This window comes from Cupressus sempervirens, chromosome 9 (assembly GCF_028749045.1).
Source record: "Cupressus sempervirens isolate cs-2001-9-10 chromosome 9, ASM2874904v1, whole genome shotgun sequence".
In the NCBI taxonomy this organism is placed as follows: domain Eukaryota; kingdom Viridiplantae; phylum Streptophyta; class Pinopsida; order Cupressales; family Cupressaceae; genus Cupressus; species Cupressus sempervirens.
The window spans coordinates 685,428,293-685,452,182 of record NC_143126.1 but is presented as its reverse complement, the minus strand read 5'-3'; the positions used below and the strand labels follow the sequence as shown (position 1 = coordinate 685,452,182).

Here is a 23,890-nt window from a genome sequence, read left to right as displayed (position 1 = left end):
GTGATAGTCGCAACTCTATATTGCATATTGTTGTAAGAAAGGTGCCAATGAGGGTTGCATATTGTAATTTTGTAAATCCACATTTGCAGCGATAATAAGAAGCCCATATTTTGTTCTCACAATTTGTATTGTTCTTAGTTTCTGTTGTTTTTTGTGGTATTAAAGAGAGCACCCTTCATAAAAAATACAAAGTGTTGTTGAATCCCAAGAAAATATTCCCAAGTGTTGAGGTGATTTGATGAGTCAATATATCCTCATAAGTGTTAAATTTCCACTCTACCTTTGAAATCAAACACAAATGATGAAATTTTGCATTTCAATGTAAACTTGCTTATGGAGGTCGATTTACAAAATATATATATAATGAAAAGGGCATTTTTCCACATTCACTTCAAATGTCAAAATATTTATCAAAAGTTGGGACACAAGTTGGTAATTGGGAAGTCCTTGTGAGGCTTGATTTTTCACTCAACCAAAATTGAAGTACCTATGGGGTGTTGCAATGAAATTAAGGACAAAATTTAGGGACTACTTAGACCATATGGAGATCAGGTTTTCCATGTTCTCCCTATGGAGTTTGAATTTCCACATAATCAAATGTGAAAAGGTTAAAATTGTTCGTGTAATGTCAATTTTCCACCTCTACAATGTAAAAAACTATTTTTAAAAAAAGTACAAGTTGACTACAAATAGGGGTTGAATTTTATGTATCCTCATCGAATGCCCACCAAGTGGAGAACATAAATAGATTGATTAAACTCCATGGGATTTATTTTGTTCATATACCCATCAAGTTTTCACTTGCAAGACAATGGTTTCCCCTATAGACATTGACTTTCTACCATTCCATTTGGTGGAAGGAATAAAAGAAAAAAGAAAAATTATTGAGTCCACATGCTGGTTGACTTTCCACTTGGAGTAATTTTGTTCTAAAAGTGAGGAAAAGATAAATAAATTGCAAGGGGACCCAATGCAAAATTGGCTCAAGACAAAGCATTATGAAACAAAAGACATAGGGCCAATCTTATAGGTTCAAGAGCTGACTCTTCATTAGAAGCCTACAAGAGAGTACCAAACCCAATCATTTTGATACCAGTTCAAGCATCAATCAACTAAGTAGAGAGCAAATAAAGAATTACAAGCAAATTGAGAGGCAATTGTGAATGAGTATTGACATCTAAAATGAGTGTACTGCAGGCAATAAGCTCAGAAATTTGATTTGATCCTTTTCATAGGGGCTGTGAACATAGAAATTAGAGAGATAAAATTCATAATCATGCCCAATAAAGTGTGAATTAGAGTAGACACTTGAGCAATTTTCTTAGAAAAAACAAAAAAATGAGCACCTGCAATAAGAAGGGATGCACCCAGCCTGAAGAAGAGGGTTGAATTCATAGTCAGTAGGCCAATTTCAAAACTTGTTTGCATTTCTAGAATTTGCAATGAGAGTTGATTCAGGTTTGAAAAACATTTTTAGAGGTGATATATTAAATTTCATTTCCAGACCTTGCAATTTCAAAATTAGACTTCAAATTTTGTCTATATAATTCTTGCTTTTTTGTTTAAATTCTACACTGAAAATATCCAAACATTAAATTATATAAAATCTCCAAATCATTTGACCTTGACAACTAATTCACCGTATTTCAGTTTCAAATGTGATAAATATGGTATAGATCTCAATCATCCAGACACGTTCCCTATTAGAATTGCGAAAAACGGTGTACATATAGCTGGAACAGCGATTCTACATTGACACCTCATGCCCCCAGATAAATATGCACGACCACTCGTGAAACAGATATCCGAGGACGTTACTCAATCTGCTTAGTATTATATTATACTGCTCGGAACATAAGTACTTTGGCATTTTCATCCAATAGCAGCAGTCCTCCAAGAAAAGTCTACAAAACACAACAAATCATCTGATTATTTAATATTAATTTAATATGTGAAGCAGGTGTGCTACAAATATTAACAACACACAGTTAAACTAGCATAAATAATAGAAAGTGACACTGCTAGAATCACAAGCAATGAAAACTCTCATGTATCTTGAATGTGACAGAAGTAAAACCATGTAGCGCTGAATCAGAATACCTACTAAGAGAATAAATATGAAGTCAGTTTATAACGTCAGCTGATTTTAGAATCGGAGAGCATCAAGCTAGTCTGTTATCTAAAAGATTAGATAATTTTAGGACTGAAAAGAGGAATAGAACATGTCGGTATTCAATAAAATTACAGTTAAATCATAACAATCCTACTACGTAATTATTTTATAGATCAGTGTTGCTGCATACCTGTTTTCGATGTCCAAATATAAATCATGATCACTAGTGTGATAATTCTGAAGCTTCACAATGCTCCACGAGGCAATTCACTGGCAACAGGAGCAGTGATTGGATGTGAACCAGGAAAATATGCGAATTGCAGTTTCAAAGGATTTGAATCATGATCATCGTCATCAAACTTGTAACCTGTGCATAAATGAAATTCCACTCAAAGTTCAGCAAAGTCTTCACATGTATATATCGTAACCAACAAGTCTCTTTCTAATAATTAAGTTTTATATTAAACCAAAGCAATCATAAAACAAACTTGGGATAATCACAAAGAATAATAAAAAACAGGACATTCTACACAGTTTGCAGTCATGAATGGCAGAGCAACTCATACAAATTTGACAAATGCATCAAAGTTATATTTCGTGCATAGATTAAGTAGTGAATGATTAGGCAATACATATACAAAGGTGCTGAATGACTGAATGACAGAAGTGAATGGAAATTTCCGGTCCAGATTAGAACCATGGTTGATAATTATTGAAGCCATTTAATAAGAAAATAATTCTCCTTATGTCCAAATAATAGACAAAAAATTTCTACCAAGTGCTAATATTTTCCAACTTTGCAAGGAGCGCACTCTTTGAAGAAAGCATGATGCTGATATCCTATTTGCAGTTTGGATTAATTTCCATGATAATTTCCAAATTTATGTCATAGATCATTTATTTTAACCAAATAAATGGAAGGTCAAAAATACAATTATACACGTTCACGCTTTCCCAGATGATTCTGTATCCTTCAAAAGATCCTTGAATCTTGCCAAAAATTTATAAAATTCCAATTTAAACTTTGATTGAACAATGATGCAAAAAAAAACAGCAACCACAATAAACCAGATAGCCACATGTACATATAAATAAGAGCAAGCATACTCTCGATAAAAAACTCTGCTGTATGCGGGAGCAGACTACATAGCAAGTTCACTTACCAGTCCTGCTACTGCTTACGCTTCAAGTTCAAGGGTTCTGTTCACAGGTTCGATCAAAAAAAACATGGAGTTGGGTTTGTCTTGGGTTCATTCATACACAAATATATTAAAATCAAATATATATATGTATGTCAGCAGTAATTAAGTTCAAAATACACCACCAAATTAATAATTTAATACTCAAATAACATAACAAAACACACCACCATATAAATCATCAAATATTAACCAAAGTTGAATGTCATGTGTCAACAATCAGCCAACATTGCTCAAATATCACCCAGGAACGCATCCCTGGCCTTACAAAAACCTTGTCTCTGTACCAGGGACATTTCCAGGGCAGGGGGGTGGCCAGGGGATATCCCCACCTCGTCCCCAATTTTGAAAAAAAGATAGGGGCATCCCGGAAACCTAGGGATGTTGCCAATAAATTGGGGGGACAACTGGGGATGCCTTAGCCATCCCTCGACTGTCCCCAGGATGGACAGCTGTCCCCAGTGGAAAAGAGCAGCAGCAAAAAAAAATTGAACATCAAAAACTTTCAAAATGCAAATTGTTTGTGATTTTTATGTGGGAGCCTCCTCCCTAATTCGCCCTAAAAGGCATTGTGTATTGTTTTGGAGCTTATTACTTGTATTTCATTTCTCTCCCAGCATCAGCAAAGAGGGTCTGTTATTTGAGAACTAGCAGCAAAGAGGGTTTGATTCAACTTTGAAAGAACAGGAAAGTGCAACTGTGCAAGTGATAGAAGGAAAAGAGGTAAGTTGCATTTTGTGATTCCAGATTCTTTCAATATTTTATTTTGAAATTTCTTCTAAAGCTCGAAGCTTGAAGAAGTCTGTATTTTTTACTTTTTTGCGTTGTTTCAGTATTATATTCATTGTTCAAGCTTCAATGTCAAAGAAAATCAAAATGAGCAGCACAGTGACAAAGAATTCCAAATTATGAATGCATATTAAGTATTGGATCAGTTGACTATTTACTATTTAGCATTGAAACAATGAAATGTTGAACGTTGAGGTTCTATTATGTTTATGCTTTATCCATATTTTCATATGTATTATATGATTATATGCAAATTTCCCTATATATTTTAAATTTACCCTATATCTTATATAACCGTCCCCTTGCTGTCCCCACACTTGGCAAAACAAAATTGTCATCCCAGAAACTCGTCCCTGTCCCCTATCATCCTCGTCCCAGCAACTTTGGGGTAACACTGCATATGGATCATTAAAAACATATAACCACCCATTCTGGCACTGTAACTAGCAGTAGGGTTGTCACTCTCGTGCTCATTAGTTGGCTCAGTCATCATCAACATCAAGTGCAGCAAAGAAGGCAGTGGAAGCATCCAAGTCAGTATGTTGTCCCTTCTTTGTAGCCACTTTGTGTGAGTTTGAATACATATGCACCAAGTCCTCTGCCTTATTTGACTGTAGAGTATTGTACTTAACCAGTTGGGAGGATGTGGTCAATTTCTTCTCAGACGCAGATAACTACTAACCTACTAAGACAAATTTAAAATATAAATAAACTTAAATATTTTTTTAGAAAACTTGCTTGTGATAATTTTTTATCACAAGTGTTTGCAGGTGTGTGAATAATTGGCTATGGAAGTACCACCAACTGCGAGCATTGAGCATATATGTGTCCCAAAAAGCATCAAGACCATAATTGTTGGAGCATACAAAATCCATGAACTGGACCCTCACTGGATTCCACATGTCACGATCAATGAAGTCTACAAATGCTGCCTTGTACCTTTGACTAACTTGAACATCTCTAAACAGGGCAACTATTGTTGCCACATGGAGAAGCTGAGTGCTATAATATTTGAGATTCAAATGCAAAAGCAAGAAGATGGATTGATCATTTTGCTTCATCTCTCTTCAATGGTTTTGTATAGTTATTTGAAAAATATTTCTTCAAAATCTTGTTCTTTTACATTTATATTGACTTTTATCTTCTCAATTTGAGTGAATGAAATCATATAGCTCACCCAAACAAGGCCTATCCATGTTGGTATAGCAGATCATGCTCAATTTGGGCTTGGTGAAACTAAAAAGATACTGAAAACTTCTACCAAATGTCATCTACAATCATTTGCTTAACCTTTGATGCCCTTATACACCTAGATTGCCTCTATATGGACCAATCTGGGCAAACGACCGTGTTCAAAATGTCATGGCCCCTGATTTGACACGAGGAACAGAAAACCAAAGGATGAAATGGTCTTATACATGTAAGATTTCACCATTTCACTGATCCAGAAACATGCTCTAATAGCTAATCTCCAGTAGTTGGGGATGTCGAAGACCCAATACAATTAGACTCATTTATTGCTTGAAGGGATTGTCCCTATCCCCTTAGAGACATGCTATATCCTTAAAAGACAAAAATGGTAATTAGTTAAATAAAAGACCATAAGAGGAAGCACTCTAGTCAAGAAACAACATGCGATTTGCCAAAAGACACTTCTCTTTCTAGCAGTCACCATCTTGAAGACAAGTCACAACTGTCCACCACCAAGGGAGATGTATAAAGAACCACACCAAGCAATCCAGCAAGGCATTGAAGGATCAAAATTATTATTTATAAATGGCACTCATCAAAAACGATCAGAAAGGAAATAAATCGGATTATATCACTGGCAAGCATTTTCTGAAAGCAAATTGGTATGCTGTAACTTGTCTATTAATTAAATACTGATCTACAGAATGCTAAATCTGAATTCTATTAAAGGACCAATATATGGTCCTATATATACTGTAGCATATAAATCTGTTAAAAATAATGAAAACCGGAATTATGTATCAATTTACTACACACACACACATATATATCCGCCAACAAGGGAAAGGTATAAAGAGCCACACCAAGCAATCCAGAAAGGCATTGAAGAATCAAACTATTATTTATAATTGGCACTCAACAAAAGGAAGAGACCAGAAAGGAAATAAGTCAGATTATATTTGTGGCAAGCATTGTGTGACATCAAATTGGTATGTTGTAACTGTAAAGTTTCTACAAATTCTGTTCAAAACTTTTCAGACTTTTACAGTATCCTTTTATTGCTGAAGATGATCTTCTTGATGTTCTGAAACAGGAGGAGTTGTTACCTTCAAGTCTGATCTGAATTTGTTTTATATCTGCAAGTAAATTTGTATAGGAGTATTGCTTGAGGAAGCAGACTCGTGATTATTGTGTGTCCTCAAACTACAATTATACCTACTCTTTATATCAAGACCAAAGGGCATGTCCCTTAAAGGGACATGACCTTCTCTAGGTCGGCCCAAACACCACTTGAAGAAATCAGCATCTCAAGGAAATAATTAAATGTAAAACTAACATAACAAATTGTTATGGTTAGTACAAGGTGTAATTTCTTCCAAGGATCGCCACCTATCTCATTGCCAAGTCTAGTGCATATATAGGCTATCGTATGATATAATGGAGAAGACTAAGGTGTGGTCTGCGCTTCTCAGACCAGCATGAATATCGGGTTAATATTTAACAGTAACTTCTCTAAATTAAATAGTAAATACTGATCTAAAGATTGCTATATCTGGATTCTATCAAGGGGCCACTTTATGGTCCTATGTATGTACTGTAGCATTTATCTCTGTTGAAAATAATAAAAAGTGGAATCGTATATATATATATATATATATATAATGAGGATAAGTTGGTTTGTTAGGGAAAGGCGATAGTAATTCCACCCCAAAATAGGAGAGCTCTAAGAGGTGGTATGGACAGGGGTTCCTAAAACTTGTGGACCTCTTTGTGGAGATGGTTTCCTAGTGCCGTAACAAGTAATTCCCCATGCTCAATTAGGCTTGATGATTAGGAAGTAAGGATTGGGACATATCTATAGGTTGCTATGAATTGTATTACGAATACTAATTGTTATTAGTTTAATGATTTGATCTTGGCATAACAATATAAAATGATGGGTGTTGATTATTGAGAAATTGGCAGCCTCTAGTAGAGGACACTACAATTGGTATCATGGCTAAGTGTCCAGCCATATCCTATCATCATGTGAACGAATAACATGATGCAACACAGCCAAAGGGCACAAACAGCCTTTGAAAGGGAAAGAAAGAGACTACCAGCAACGTATAACCCCACTAAAAAAAATAACAAGGGTAAACCCATAGTTGGAAAACTCGCCAAGGTCTGAATAATAAATTTGGGGAAAACTCGGCCAGTTTTCAGCAAAAACTCGACAACTTAAAAGATTGCTTAAATTTAAATAGAAATGCATTTTTTTTGCAAAATTCAATGAGAAGATACATCCAATGAGTCAATGAATGAGAACACAAAACAAACAAGCTTAGTCTAGATATATTTAAACACAAAGTGGGTTAAAAATCGCATTCTCCTGAGGAAGATTCCTGGTTGGAAGGATAATAGTAAATAATTTATGTAAAACTAATAGTAAATACATCATTCCAGTTACATCTTCCTCTACGAAGTTCTAATAAAAACTAAGGGAGAGATAGAACTAGAGGTTCTAATCTTAGAAGTCTGCACTGGCTATGATTGCCTTCTTGATTGGTATGTCTAACTCAATTTGTGGCTTGTCCTCAATCCTAGATATAGCTCTGCCTCTAGCTTCTCCTGGCACTAGCAGTGACTACTCATTCAACTCAATGTCATCCCGCGTGAAACCAAATCCACGCCTTCCTCCATAGCCCACCTCTTCAAATCATTGATGTCATCCTCTTCAAAAACTCCACTCCAGACCCGCTGCAAATGTGCTTCAAACCCGCCTGAAGTCCGCTTCAAATCGATCGAAATCAGTTTGCAAGTGTTTGGAAGACTTTTCCCCTCTCAGCAAAATACAAGTGAAGAAATGAGAAATGAAACTGATTTGGGCCACTTTTTGCCTTTAACTGCTATTATAAAACTACAACCAAGTTTTTAACAAAAACTTAGCAAGCACTCAACAAGTTTTTGCCAAAAACTCTGCAAGTTTTTGGCACCAGTAAAAGTAATAAAAAATTGCCAAGCCAGAAAACTCGGCTAGTTTTTGCAACTCCGAGAGTACTCTGCCAGTAGTCCATCTATGGGTAAACCAATGGAAAATGATTTGAAAACATTTATGGAAGCATTAGTGGAACCAAGGAAAAGCCAAGTACTTATCCAGGCCTTACAGAACATGGGCAATTCACTCAATAACCTTAAGACCAATTCCCCAAACACAAAAGAAATAGGCCCAAATCATATGGAAAACAATAATGAACCCTGTACATCTAGGATAGCAATACTATCTTTCCTACCCAATGCAAATACACCAAGGGAGGATGAAGAAATTAATCCAACCACATCTAGGAAAGAAAAACCATCTTTCCTACCAATGTAAATACACCAAGGGAGGAAAAGAAAAACATTAATCCAACCACAAATAGCACTAAGGAAATTGCTCTAGCTTACATAAATTTAGATCCTCAAGGAAGGGGTATTGCATCATTTAGGGAATCTTGTGAAGCAAAGAAGCATGGGGCACTTGGAAAACGAAAGAGACGCCCAAGTAAGGTAACTCTTCCACACTTTGATGGATTTGAGAAAATCACAAGCCCATGCATGGTTACAAAAGTTAAAAACCTATTTTACCCTTAAACCAATCACAAAAGAAGACGCTGTCCAATTTGCTATCCTACAATTAATGGGAAGATTGACTAACCCGTCTATTTGTTGAAAGATTGATAGATTCACTCTGAGGATTGCTAAGTGCCCTTAATCTAAGTTTTGTAGAGGACATCATTGAAATGACCTTGAGACTAGAGATTATCATCTACAAGTAGCAGATCCTTAAACAAGCATACAAAGCCTTTCCACAAGAAAGATAGATTCCACAAAGTCTTCCCTTCCAAATATGAACTTAAGCTAAAAATCCTTGTGCTATAAATGCAGTGAACCTTGGGAACGTGGGCACCTTTTCCATAAAGGACAAAGAAATGGAAACTTATACTACAAGTAAGGAGAAATGGGAACCAGTGCGTAGTTGTGAAAAGAGAGGTCCAGCCGAAAAGATAGATACAACACCTAATGAAGAAATTGAGGAGAATTCCAGCAAGAAAGTGAGGTATGAAGATGAGGAAGGAGTAACCTTAGCCACAATCACCCAAACCTCCAAACATCATACATTCCACATCAAAAGTACCCTCAAAGGACAAAAAGAGTTATCGCCCTTGTGGATAGTGTGGCATCTCTCAATTTCATAAACAAAGGATTGATCGCGAGAAGGAAGTCAAAACCAAGGACTTCAAAGGGTTCACAGAAGCTATCGTAATGGCTGACCCCTGATTTTTTCTTTGACGTGATATTTTGGAAGACTATAGAGCCAATGAAGGTATTTTGTTGATTAATACAAATCAGTCCTCATCAATGATAAATAACAGTCATATGCATAACATATTGCAACATATTTTATAAGTAAAGGGCTAATAATTAATAATCTTCATTCAATCGTTATTAATCTCATCTAAGGACATTACAACCAGGTTTAAAGCATATTGCAGATCTCACTAAGACTCCCCAGCATGAAGGTAACACTTAGAAAATAGGCACACCATGAACCAGGCTATGACAAAGGTGAGTCCTTGAGATGATGTTTATGTGCCCAGCAGCTCCAGACCTGCTCCATGGCTCTCTGTCTGCAATCAGCAATCTTAGACTGTAATGCAAACCTCCTCCAAATGATAAATCATAGTGGACTCCATCAATCCTCATCATGTTGCTGTAAGAAATTCAATAAACTAATACCCAGAAGCACTTTTAATCTCCCTAAAAGTTCTCATCAAAAACAAGTTTCATCCTCCTTGAGTAAACACCGGCCACTGATATTGTGCTCCAGCACACAAAAAACCCAAGCCAAAACACACTGGAAACTCACTCCAAACTAAAAGTAAACACCGACACACTGCAACCTGTCATGTCCCCTTCTTAGCTCTGTCTAGCAGTAACATGAGAGTTAGCCTATTATGGAGTCTCGTAGGCTCGTAGTGGTGATCAAGGACTCGGTCAGGGTTTTCAGCGTCCAGATTTGGTATTACAGGCAATTGTAGATCAGTTGAGAGCAGTTCCTTGATTTTAGGAGGTAGTTCCTTAATTGTAGGAAGAGATTCCTACCTTTTGGGAGGTGGTGATGTTTCCAGAGTTGAGGTTCTATGAGATCACCCCCTGGTCCCAATTTCAAGAGATTTAGGTGTGTTCCCTATATTTTAGGAGTATCCCTAGATTTGAGGGTGTGACTGCCAGTTGGCCCAGGTTGTCCAGCATCAGTCACAGGCAAATGACAAACTCAATTTCATGTTTTAGAGGTGTTTGGGTTGTTCCTTGGCTACTTGGGAAATATTTTAATATATTTAAATATTCTCCTAAGTTAGCATTTTAATAATTTAAATAAGGCTATGTGTTTAGCCATTTTGGGGTAATAAGGAGTTTTCTAGCTCCATTTGGATCGATTTGCCTATGTGTGATAGCTCGTTGGAAAGAGCTCAATGTCTAGTATTTGATTATCACTTGTCGGGACTTATTTGATGCTTGGAGCTATTTTTCATTAATAAAGTAATGATTTCCTTCTATTTGGATGCCTTTATTGGGAAAATAATGTTATATTATAAAGTTCAAATGCAATCCACTTTAGGGTATTTTTAGGGTTTGAATTGCCTTGGAGAGGGGATATAAGGAGAAGGCAACCTAAAGATCAGTATCTTTATCATTTTGTCAACCTATTTTGGATGCCATTGCTCTCGAAGAGCATTCCTCACCTAGGACGCAAACCCTAGTGTTGAGAGTAGATTTGTTGGGACGTAGCCCTCAACAAGATCAGATTTGAAGGTTCTTATGCATACAGTTTGATCACAGCAAAGGATCAATTTCTAGTATTGCAGTGACACTTTGCAGGCAGTGAATTTATTGGGAAGGCGGCCACTTTGGTTCAGCCTGGCTTTTCCTTATAGCAGCTCGTAGGAGGAATTCTGGAGTGTTTATTTGCAGCAGACTGGAGTTGTTTTATTGCAGCAACTTGGGCTGTATCATTTGAACTTGTTTGGTTGTAGCTAGTTCCCATCTTCAGCTGGCGTCAACCTTGTTTGAAGTACATCTGTATTGGTACTATTCTGAAATAAATCAGACTCTGCGGGTACAGTTTTAGAATAATTTTCAGAATAGTATGTATTGCTGCATATGATTTCTATCACTTCTATTTTATCAGTTACTATTATCTATTCATTGTAATACCTATATTCTGAAAAATACAAAAAGAAACAACCTTCTTCCAATTTTGTTTTTAGCTGGGCTCTCTTCTCATTTGGTCTCCATTGTGAAATTCTGAAAGCAAGGTCATTAGTTTTGAAGAGGATCATTCGTAGAGTGTCTATTAAGCTTCCACAAAGGATGAATAAGCATCTAAGGTAAGCATTCGATCCATTTCATGAGTTTTTTTCAAGTTTTAGGAGAAATTTTTCGAGATTTTTTTTTTTTGTAAAGAAATCGAGTAAGTTTTTTTAAACATTTCTAAGTTAGTTTTTTCTATTTTCTTATTAGATTCATAGTTTCTATTGTGCAAGAATGGCCACTACTGATAGTCAAAGTTCAACAACAAGGCAAGAACGAAGTGATAACTTCAATATTGATGTAGCATCTCCATTATGGAGACACACCACAAGATTATCACAGGTTTTCGGAGGTGGGTCATACATTTGGAGATGCAATATATGTCATAGTAAACCATTCAACAGCTCATATTCTCGGGACAAAGCTCATTTTATGGGCCCTACTGGTAAAGGAATAACATTGTGCAAGGGAAGTAAAGATGGAAAAAGGTTGAGCGATGCACAGTTAGTTGGATTCATAAAACAACAAGAGGTTGTTGATCGTTTAGTGAGCAAATCAAAAGCAAGTTTGTACAAACCTTCATCTACAAAGAGCAAAGTGAATGTGCCCACTGATCATGTTGCATCCTCCAAACATCCATTCTTGGAAGTGGGAGAGGAGGATGATGAAGTAGAAGTTATTACTCACAAAAGAGGTCCATTGGATCAAGCATTCAAAATGGAGGCAAGAGAGATTGTTGATGAAGCAATTGCACATTGCCTTTATGCCAATGATCTTCCTTTCAATTTGGTAAGATCGCCATATTGGAGGGAAATAGTTGCAGCCATTCTTAGAGCACCAGCTGATTACATTAGCCCCGGGTATGAAAACGTGCGTACTACTCTTTTGCAAAAAGAAAATATTTCTATAGACAAAGCTCTTCGACCAATTAGGACATCATGGAAAACTTCCGGCATAACTATTGTATCTGATGGATGGAAAGACACAAGAAACTGACCATTGATAAATGTGATTGCAATGTCCCCCAAAGGGGCAATGTTTTTGAGGGCTATTGATTGTGAAGGACAAGTTAAGGATTCACAATTCATTTCTAGAATTCTCATTGAGGCAATAGAGATGGTGGGTAGTGAGAATGTGGTCCAAGTGGTCACAGATAATGCCACGAATTGTAGGGGTGCAGGTGCTTTGGTTGAGTCTCGATACAACCATATTTTTTGGACACCATGCACCGTACACTCTCTCAACTTGGTCATGCAACAAATTGGCACCCAAATAGATTGGGTGAAGCAAAAATACCAAGAGGGAGAGGAGATACAAATGTTTGTGACAAACCACCACATGTCACAATCTATATTCAGATCATTCTCCAAGTTGGAGTTGTTGAAGGTAGATTTAAAATTGTAATTATTTAGTTTCATTTATTTATTTATTTTGAATAAGTTTTATATTCATGTTCAATATTGAATTTCTTGTCTATGACTTCGTTTTATATTTGATGTCATATTGTCAACTTGCTTATAGGTAGCTGAGACTAGATTTGCATCTCATACTATTGTTCTGAAACGACTCCTCAAGGTGAAATCAGCATTGGGCCAAATGGTTATTTGTAACCAATGGGCTATATGGAAGGCTTCAAATTTAGATAGAGCCTTGAAGGTCAAGAGTATGATCTTGGATGAGCATTGGTGGGCTTGTGTGCAATTTGTTTTGGATTTCACCGAGCCTATCATGACTATGCTACGCTTTGCCGATACAGATGCACCTTGCTTGGGGGATGTGTACGATGGCATGGACACCATGGTAGAAAAGGTAAAGCTTTCCATACAAGCACATGAGACTAACCTAGCAGAATGTGAAGCCTTGTGCAAAAAGGTGGAGGATATCATTCATCATCGTTGGGAGAGGATGACTACCCCATTGCACCTCCTTGCATATGTCTTATCTCCAAGGTACTATAGCTAGGAAATACTTGCTAAGCCGGATAGAATTGCACCATATGCGGATGAAGAAGTTGCTACTGGGTGCTACACTACATTTGCAAGACTCTTCCCAGATGATGAAATACACAAAAAAGGTGAGGCAAGAATTTGGCTTATTTGCTTCAGGATCAAAACTTACTCCATATGCAATAAAGGACCAAAATGACATGGGAGCTATCACATGGTGGTACATGTATGGTCAGCCATTCAAGCATCTACAACCTCTTGCAATCAAGATCCTCTCACAAGTAAGTTTTCATATATTTATTTATTTCTAGCAATTGTATTCTACACTTCAGTGTTTAACATTCTCTAATTTTCTTTTCATTTGTATACTTAATTTCAAAATTTTAAAATTTTATGAACGCTATTCAGGTTGCAAGTTCTTCTACTAAACGGAATTGGAGTACATACTCCTATATCCATTCAGTGAAACGCAACCGATTGGGCTCAAAGAAAGCTAAGGACTTGGTTTATATATATACCAACTTGCGTCTTTTGTCACGTAAGGAGGATGGATACAAGAAAGGGTCAACCACGCTTTGGGATGTAGCCCCTAAATCTGCAAACTCAGATGCAACACTTCAAGATCTTACTGTGATGACGGATGATGATGTTGATAACATCATAGCACATGCATCTAGCACAATTGGAACCTAAGTCACAAGGTTCGCCGAATTTTCGGCTCCAGGTTCGAATTTTGGCAAACCTATGATTTTTCTAAAAAATTCGTAAAAGTTCGCCATAAATTCGTACGGCGATAAAGCTGTGGTCATTTCTATTTAATATATTTTATTGTTGTTTTTAGGGTTCTCGACATAAAATAATAATAAATATGGCCCTTGCGTTCACGAAATGGCATCAATCGATTGAATATTTTCACAGACGGAGAGCTAGGGCAAATATATTCGATCTGATTGTTTGCAATAATCAGTTGTGGCGGCCATTGCTTTCCTGATCCAATGTTTTCGGTTCATCATTGCCCTTCGTTCATGATTTTTCAACGGTGTTTCCTCAATGTTTGTTGTGGTTCTGCAGCATTTCACAACCTTCATCTACTGGTCGTGGCTCTGTCGCACTATTGCAGTCTATCATAGCTCTATGGCAATGTTCGAAATTCCATCCCGTCCACAGTCTCGACAATTTTAATTCTAATGTTTGAAAGATTAAATTTTATTGAGTTTTTTTTAGGTTAAGATTTATTTAGTGTGATTTATTTAAAGTTTTAAGTTCATTTGTAAATAAAATAAAATGAATATGTATATTTTTAATTAAAACATTAATATTATGTTTATTTATTATTAATAAATATTGTATTACTGTATTTGTAATATTTTTATTTTATTTGTAATATTGTTATTTTATAATCAAAGGAAACATGGAATTACATATTAATATTTTTTATGCTTATTTATTATTAAAATTTTAAATATTAATAATTCGTGTATTTATAATTTATTTATAATTATATTACTTTATTAATATTTTGAATATTAATAATATATATTTATATTTTTTGGAAATTACATAAGGCAAATTTAATGTCGAATTTTTTTCGATTTTTTTGACTTGTCGAACTTCATCCGAACTTTATAGTTCTCGAATTCGAACTCGAACTCGAACCTTGTGACTTAGATTGGAACCATGCATGGTTCAAAAGAATTTGCAAGTGTTGCAGCAAGAGGAGATGATGAGAATGTGGATTTTTTTGAGAATCCTTTTGATTCTGAATGATTGAATGTGATTTGTGAATCTTGAGCCTTGACTCTTGATTGATCAACATTGAACCATGAACTATTTTTTGATTTTGTAATTCAAATTGCATTGGAATCTTGATGTTTTGATTACTGTTATTTCAATTTGATTATGATAATGATCCAATGAATGGTTTATTTTTGTATATTTGATATTTCTTGTATTTCTTTGCATACATTGTCATAAATTATAGTTAACTTTACATAAATATGTGTATTAATATATATATATAGTTATATTTTTTTTTTTTTTTTTTTTTTTTAATATATATATATATATATATATATATATATATATATATACTTATGTACGGACGCACCCAAACGCATCCAAAATCCCCAAAAAAAAAATTCATGCATCGGCACCCCGCACCTGCATCATCATTAGAACCAAAATCGGTAACTTCGGTTTTTTTCCTCAAACCCACAGATTGTTCTTCTTGGAATCACTCTAGCAGCACTTCGTTACATTGACAAACACAAGATAATGAAATGAGAGCCAAGGGTGTCCTTTTAAAGAATGAAAGAAAGGATAAGGACAACAAGAGTTTCAAAATCCCTATTCCTCCAACTCATGCCACCTTTTGAGTTTTTTTTTTCTTTTTAAATAATCTCTTAAATCTACCTCTTCTAGTCATCCATTCTCCTTGCCCTTACAAAATGCATACTTTTTAAAAATATTTGCATTTTCCCTTATGCGTCCATTTTCCAAGGCATGTTAGCCTTCAGACACGGGGTGCTTTTATTGAGAAGATTAAAAGCAATATTTTAAAAGATTAAAAAGGACAATTAGTCGACTATTTCTTCAAAACCTTTAATCTTGCCAAAAACATAAATCAAAGCTCCATACTGCTGAAGAACCCAATGACTGACTATCTCTAAGTACTCAAAACAGCTTCCAGCTAAAAACATAAACCTCTATCAAACAACTTAGAAAACTCCTGCACAAACTCAACCAGGACACAAAGTCTAAACACCACTCAACCTATCGAGACTCAAAAATAAGCTAATGGACCATCTCTCTGATGATGATCAGATGCAAAGAAGGGACACTACAGCTGTGCCTATAGGAGCAATAGTCCAATACACAATAATGGACATTTATGTGATCCCATTAGATGCCAATGTGCACCCTTGGAGATACTCCATGTGATGCTTCATGTCTAGCCTCCCTAACTTGACAATCCATTTTTAACATGGGCAAGAAGTTAGCATGAAAGGGTTGCTCGATGGGTCCCGTAATCTCTTGCAAAACAATGGAAAGGCTTCTTAAACAAGGACAAGGTGAATGGGCTGCCCAATGTATGATCTTGGACAAGTCTACTTCATAAAACTCATCTATACACATTGATATGCAACCCCATCATATGGAAGCATAAAAAAGGTGTTTGACAATATTCCATTAGGTTTACCTCCCAATAGAGGATTTGAACACAGAGAATTAGAAAGAAAAGAAAGACTGATAATCGCTACTCCTAATAGGCATCCACAAAAGTTCAAAGATGAGAGAGAAAACTACTAATGAAATCTTAGAGATGGGCCACAGCCAACCAAATTCAAGTCATTTTGCATCCTTGGTAGTGCTTGTTAAAAAGAAGGATGGCACAATGAGAATAAGTGTACATTGCCAAGCTTTGAGCAAGAAAACTATGAAGAACCATTACCCTATCCCCAGAGTTGATGAACATGGGGCCAGATATTTCTCCAAGATTAACTTGCAGTCAGATTATCACCAAATCAGAACAAGAGAAGAATGCATTCCAAAAAACAGCTTTCAGATGTCGTTATGGACATTTGGAATTCTTGGTCCTTCCTATGGATTAACAAATGCTTTGACCACTTTTCATTAATGCAAGAATCATACTTTCAGAAAACAATTGAGGAAATTCCTATTAATATTCTTTGATGATATCTTAATTTATATCAAACAATGAGAGGATCACCTTAAGCATATTGATGAAGTCTTAAGAATTCTTCAGCAAGAAGCATTATATGCTAAAGCTTCTAAGTACGAGTTTGGATTGGGGGAGATTCTCTATCATAGTCATAAAATCAGCCCAGATGAAGAGAAAATCAGGCTATTAAAGAATGACCGGGACCTAGAACCCTAACTCATTTAAGGGGATTTATAGGCTTATGCAGCTATTACAGAAGATTTGTAAAGGGATTCTCAAAAAGTGCAGCCCCCCTCAAAGACCTAACAAAAGAAAAGCAATTTTGACTGGAATAAGTAGCTACAAGAGATGATGAGTTCTTGTCCCATTCTAGCGATCCCCGATTTAGTAGTACCATTTGAGTTCAAATATGATGCCTCTAGAGAGGGCATTGGAGCAATTCTCTTGCAAAATAAATATCCAAATGCTTTTGAATGTCACAAACTCACTACAACTGAATTACATTACTCTATATATGATAAAGAAATGTTAGCCATTATGCATGTTAGCCAAATTTAGGCAATAATTGGTTTATGGAATATTGTGGTTAAATAAGACGACAAAAGTTTGCAATTTTTCCTAAGGCAAAAGATCTAGTAGACCACCAAAAAGAATGGGTGATTAAAATATAAGTTTATAACTTTGACACAGAATGTGGAGAAGAAAAATAATATTGTAGCAAACGCATTGTCTTGCAAACCCTATTTGTGCACCATAATGGATATTAAAATGGATTAGAAGAACTCCCTTAATGCTAAGTATGCCAAAGATCCACATGCAAATTATCCTTTAAGGAAACATACAAAATGAAGAATATAAAATAATAGATGAACTTATCCTCTATAAAGATAGGATATATCTTGGATAGGGGTCAAAAATGAAGCCAAAACTCATCAAACAATACCATGATAATCTCCTACCAAAGTTATTTCAAAACTTATAACAAAGGAAAATTATTTGTGGAAGGGACTTAAGAAGAATGCTCAAATATGTCTAAGAGTGTATGACATGTCAGAGGGAAAAAATAATGCAAACACATCCAATCGGCCTCCTTCAACCCCTCCCTATACCGAATCAAATATGGAATAGTACCTCTATGGATTTCATAACAAGGCTTCCTAAAGTTCAAGGAAAACATTGTATATATCTAGTAGTGAATTGACTAACCAAGTATGCTCATTTCATGGCCATATCTATACAGTACAAGGTGCCTCGGGTAGCTAAAGTCTTCTTCACAGAAATGTTCAAATTACAAGGATTACCAAGAAGTATTCCAAAGAAGTATTATGGTTGATTTCTTAGTCTATTATGGCAAGAGCTCCTCCTACTAGCAGGAACTTAACTAATGCCAAGTACAGGTTATCAACTCCAAACCAATAGTCGAACAAAAATCGTGAATAAGTGGATCAACAAATACTTTAGGAATTATGTCATTGGTCAACAGAACACATGGATAAAACGGTTGCACCTTAGCGAATATTGCTACAATAATGCTCACCACATGTCAATTGGGATGAGTCCATTTAAGGCCTTATACAGCTACGAGGCACCATCTTTTGAAAGTTTGGCTCCTCAAGAAAGCCAAGTACTGATAGCCAAGAATTTTTAGAACACGGTGTAGATATCATGAACACTCTCAAGGACAATCTTCACCATGCTCAAGACCAACAAAAAATTTATGCCATGCAAAATTTGCACTGAAAGAACATTTGAAGTTGGAGATTCGGTCTTCTTAAGGCTACAACCATATAAGCAGTTTTCAATTAAGACTAGTGGAGTGAAAAAGCTAAGGCCCCAGCTCTTATGGGCCATAAAAGGTTCTAATAAAGATAGGGAAGGTAGCTTATAAATTGGAATTGCCTAAGAACAATAGATTTGACAATGTTTTTCACATATCTCAACTTTAAAAAGTCCTTGCACAACAAATTACTCCATATGCAATGTTACCACCATTTAATGACAAGGGTAAGCTAATCTTTGAATCGGAAGCAATTCTGAACATGAGGGGAAAACAATTGAAGAATTGAATTATTCCTCAATTCTTGATCAAATAGAAGGGTCTACCTAAGAAAGACGCCATGTGGAAAGGAGAAGAAGTTGTTGGCTATTTTTGCCACCATTAGGCCATTAACATATATTCGATCTGAGAGAGCTTCCATGGGCTAAATTTAGTATGTTTTCTACATTGATGGCAGCATTGTGTTTTCTACACGGGTTTTGACAAGGCTGGTGGAAAACATTGTGTGTTTTTGGCACCACAGGTCCCCACAGAAGATTCATAAAAAATAAGTTTATATGCAAGCATGCGGGGAACATTGTCAAAGCGAAAACATTGTGTTTTGTACCAAGCATCCCCGCGGTGCTTTCGCCTAAAAAGTAATCATGTGCAGGTGTGTGGAGAGTCATCGGGGAACATGGTCATTGGCAAAAAAATTAGTTTTTCCACAGGATGATTGAGAAAACTTGTATGGGGCAATATAGATAACATCATATGTTTTTGTGCTTGATGGGATTTTTTTACCCGTGGCTGACGTTCCAAGCACAAGAAATATAATGTCGAACTGCATTTTTGGGCCTATCTTTGGTCACTTCATGGATCAGATGAATACCAAGAGATTGTTTTCCAATCTGATTCATTATCTGTTGTTCTGTAATCTTTGCCTCAGTTAGTTCAAAATTGAAAGCCATTGAAAAACTTCAATTATGCTTGCTATATGAAGGCAATTTTGTCCATATTTTTGGGATCTTCTTGTTTCTCTTACAAAGATGTGTTTTTCTCCAACTACAAGTTGCCTTGCCTTACTTAAACAAAATTACCGTCTACATGTTTCTAAGTCCAAATACCTTGCACAAATTTACTTGTCTTCTTATTTGGATGTGTTTCATTTGTTCCCGATTTGTATGATTGTGTTGTCATGTTGGATATATCTTTGTTTGTGAATGTTTAGATTCCTATCAAAGATTTATTGAGCTCTAACTTTCATATTGTTCCAGGAACTGATAAACTCGAGAAATTGTGTATTGTGGGTAGTTTCATTGAGGTCTTGTGCAGTCATGCACAGAAGGAGATCAAAGTTTCAATATGATGTATCAACTTCCCTTTTACACTCTTGCATTCTTTCTTCCCCTTTTCTCTGCAAGCTGTTAGAATAGGCTAAAAGTAGTTCTGAGTGTTGGGTTGGTTCAACATTGCATTCAGATTGGAAAGGAAACCGACCTTCTCCAGAGATTCAGACTCACATGCGGAACTCCAACACTTCGAGGTTGCTTCCATGTTTGACGAGGTTACCTGAAACATAAGACTTCACCATTTCATTGATTCTGAAACATGTTATAATCACTAATCTCCAATGCCAGGAATGTTGCAGACCCAATTGATTGAATGGATTGTTCATTTCCCCTTAGAGATATGCAATCTCCTTTAATATAAGATTGGCAATTAGTTAGAATAAAATACCATAATCTGAGGAAGCCATCTAGTCAAGAAAGGACATGTGATTTGCCAAGAGACGGTTCTCTTTCCAATGGTCACCAATTTGAAAATAAGTCACAACCATCCACCAACAAGGGAGACATATTGACAACCACACAAAGCAATTCCACAAAGCATCAAAGAACCAGAATTATTATTTATAATTGGCACTCATCAAAAAAAGGAGATCAGAAAGGAAATAAATCAGATTATATTGCTGGCAAGCATCGTGAGACAGAAAATTGGTATGCTGCAACTTATCTCTGAATTAAGTACTGATCTACAAAATGCTATGTCTGAATTCTATTAAGGGGCCAATATATGGTCCAATTACATACTGTCACATTTATATCTTTTGATAGAAAAATGAGAGTTAAATATCAATTTCATATAGATAGATAGACAGATAGATGAGGAAATTAGATATTTGTAGCCTAATCCTTAATCATTCTCTATTGTCGCTCATGAGGATGGGTTGGTTTTGTTAGGGAAAGGCGATAGTAATTCCAACCTAAAATAGGCGAGCCCTAAGAGGTGATTTGGACTACCATTCCTCAAACCCGTGGGCCTATTTGTGGAGAGGGTTTCCTACCACCCTAACAAGTAATTCCCCATTCTCAGTTAGGGTTGATGATAAGGAAGGAAGGATTGAAGCTTATAGATTATATTAGGAACAATAAATGTTCTAGTTTTAATGATCTGATTTTGGCATAATCATTTATAATGGTGTGTCAATTATTAGGAAATATTCCACTTTTAGTAGGGGGCATTACAAAAAAGTGCTTCACGAACCTTCACAAGTCATCTGAACACAATTGTCTTTGAAGCAAATTGGATCTCGACAACCAATTTGAAAATGAAAATAAAAAAATTAGTTTGATCATAACTAAACAAAATATGATTCCAATTTTCAAAATCTTCTTTATATGTCTTGTGAAATATGGTCGATGTCGCACATTTGGATCTCTTTAGCCTCAACATACACTTTTTTTATCCAATCAATTTTGGTGCCCTTTTTGTAGCATTAGACTAAGGGAGTGGACAGCACACACAGTGTCCAAAAGATGTGCTAATAGTGCTCTACCAAGAACCCAACCACTCTTCAATTTTTGGCACTGTCTCAATGACTCAACAAATAATGTTAGCAATAAATGCACCATCCTTCAACTACAATAATAATAGATCAATAATTGTTCTTTTGCATCTTTCTACCGATTAGAAACAATAGATACCCCTAATTAAAACCAAGAATCCCTTTATGGGCTCCAAGCAATCTTCTACCCTGGCCCTTGTACCTTAAAGCCTCATTTATTGCTCCTACATTTTGTTACCAATAAGGTGAGCAAGCAAAACATTGAATGCCGATACATTAACACAGACACACCTCACTATGTGTTGATCAGCAACCTCTCCAGACTTGTTATGAAATACCATTTGAATGATCCCTTCTGTAGATTGGAATATCACACACTTTCTCAAAGATATACAGAATAATCCAATTGATACATATGAAGTGAAACTTAGAACATACCATTCATACCATAATACCAGTAGGCAAGGAAATGAGTTCTTTATTAATACCAAAAACCAACATGAGTACAATACCAATGTTCCAAACATTTATAGAAGGGTCGATTAGTTGGAAACCAACCGATGCATTTCCTTACCACCTAACTACCCAACCCGACTAGCTTTAACAAGTACTAACATAATAGTTACTTTATTCTGACTACATCTATCCCCCCAAAAAAAGAAGTCTTCTTCCAAACGACTATAGAACATAAAACTAACAAAAAAAACTTTGACTTCAAGAGGAAGAATAGGAGGACATCCTTGTGCTCGGAGTTCCCCTCAGTCGTTGCAGGTCTCACTCAGCTATCTTCTGCTTTGTCCGAATGCCTTGCAATACCCGTAGCGCGTCCATCTTTTTAGCTTCTGCCACGGCGACCTTGTTCTCCAAGTCAGCTTTTTCTTTGATCCAGGCTTCTGCATAGCAACTTTCTCCGCTGCCCACTGCTGTTGAAGACTTTCTTTCTAGGCCCCAGACTTTAGATAGGTTTTTCTCCTTTTGAAGTTTCAAAAAGGTTCCCCGAAAGGCAACCTCCATTGCTATCAACGCCTCTAGGAGAGGCGATTGTTCCTATCCCATGGAAATGATAGAGCTCCCTGTCCATGTGTTAGCCATGTTCTCCTCTTAATAGCCACCCTATTCTAGTAGCCCCCAATTTGTGTGGCAGTCAGTCTGCATAAAGGTGGCCAATGCCTCTGCTGCAGTAATGATGGTATCTAGATTCTAAGCCATGGCTTGCTCCACAATCTTCCTAGTAGAATGCTCCATGGCTTGAAGCTTAGTAAGGAACAGTTCAGCCTTGGCTGCAAAAGAGGTTGTGTCTGGTGGTTCCCCGTGCTCACTTTGTATCTCTACCTATTCCTCAGCAGCTGTCTCTATGGGTGAAGATACCATGCCTTCTTCCTCAAGTAACCTATCCACTTCCTCCAGGACAGTATCTGTTTCGACCACATCCATACCAGCTACTGTCGTCATGCTACCCTAGGTATGCATTTTCCCAATTTTCTCCTCTCCTCCGACTGGTTGTACTACAAGAGCAACCGGATGGACTATTTTCAGTCCAAGAGGTGTTTGTAACCTCACTTTATGGGCACACTTTGTTTGGCACCTCAAATTGATGACTTTAGTACAGGATGACTGTTCTGAAAAGATAAGTGGTGCCATCTTCAAAACTGATATTCTGGAAGCCCCCCATGTCGAAATTTGTTATCGGCCACCTGTTCCTTCCTTGACTCCTGCTTGATTTGGATTGGAAGTATCTATTGCCTCAAAATTTTGTCAAGATCACTAGGCGGTTTCTGGTAAACTTTAGGAGGTTATGCTACCCCTGTTGGAAGTGGCCCCTCTGTAGGTGGTAAAAATGTCACCACCTGTGGAGTCCCCTATAGATGACTTAAGCGGATCTCCACCTCCTGTGAGTCCAAAGAGGATGAATCCATATTGCTGCCTTCTTTTGATTTGGGGATGTCGTACTCTATCTTGTTCTTGTACGAAATTGATTTGATGATGTCGTACTCTACCCTGCTGTCGTACGGCTTTCTTGGTTATCCTTCCTT

At 36.5% G+C, this 23,890-nt stretch overlaps 1 protein-coding gene across 1 annotated transcript in view; it reads right to left on the bottom strand.

Annotated features, from left to right (window-relative positions):
* Window positions 1-1,521: 1,521 nt before the first annotated feature.
* The window catches only part of LOC149540582 (uncharacterized), a 101,806-nt gene continuing 79,437 nt past the window's right edge, over window positions 1,522-23,890 (bottom strand). The window contains exons 6-7 of the mRNA XM_089801668.1: window positions 2,304-2,480; window positions 1,522-1,904 (exon numbers count right to left, since the gene is read on the bottom strand). Coding sequence (XP_089657794.1) covers window positions 2,359-2,480 — 122 coding nt within the window. The 3' untranslated portion in view covers window positions 1,522-1,904; window positions 2,304-2,358. The remainder of the gene's footprint in view (window positions 1,905-2,303; window positions 2,481-23,890) is intronic.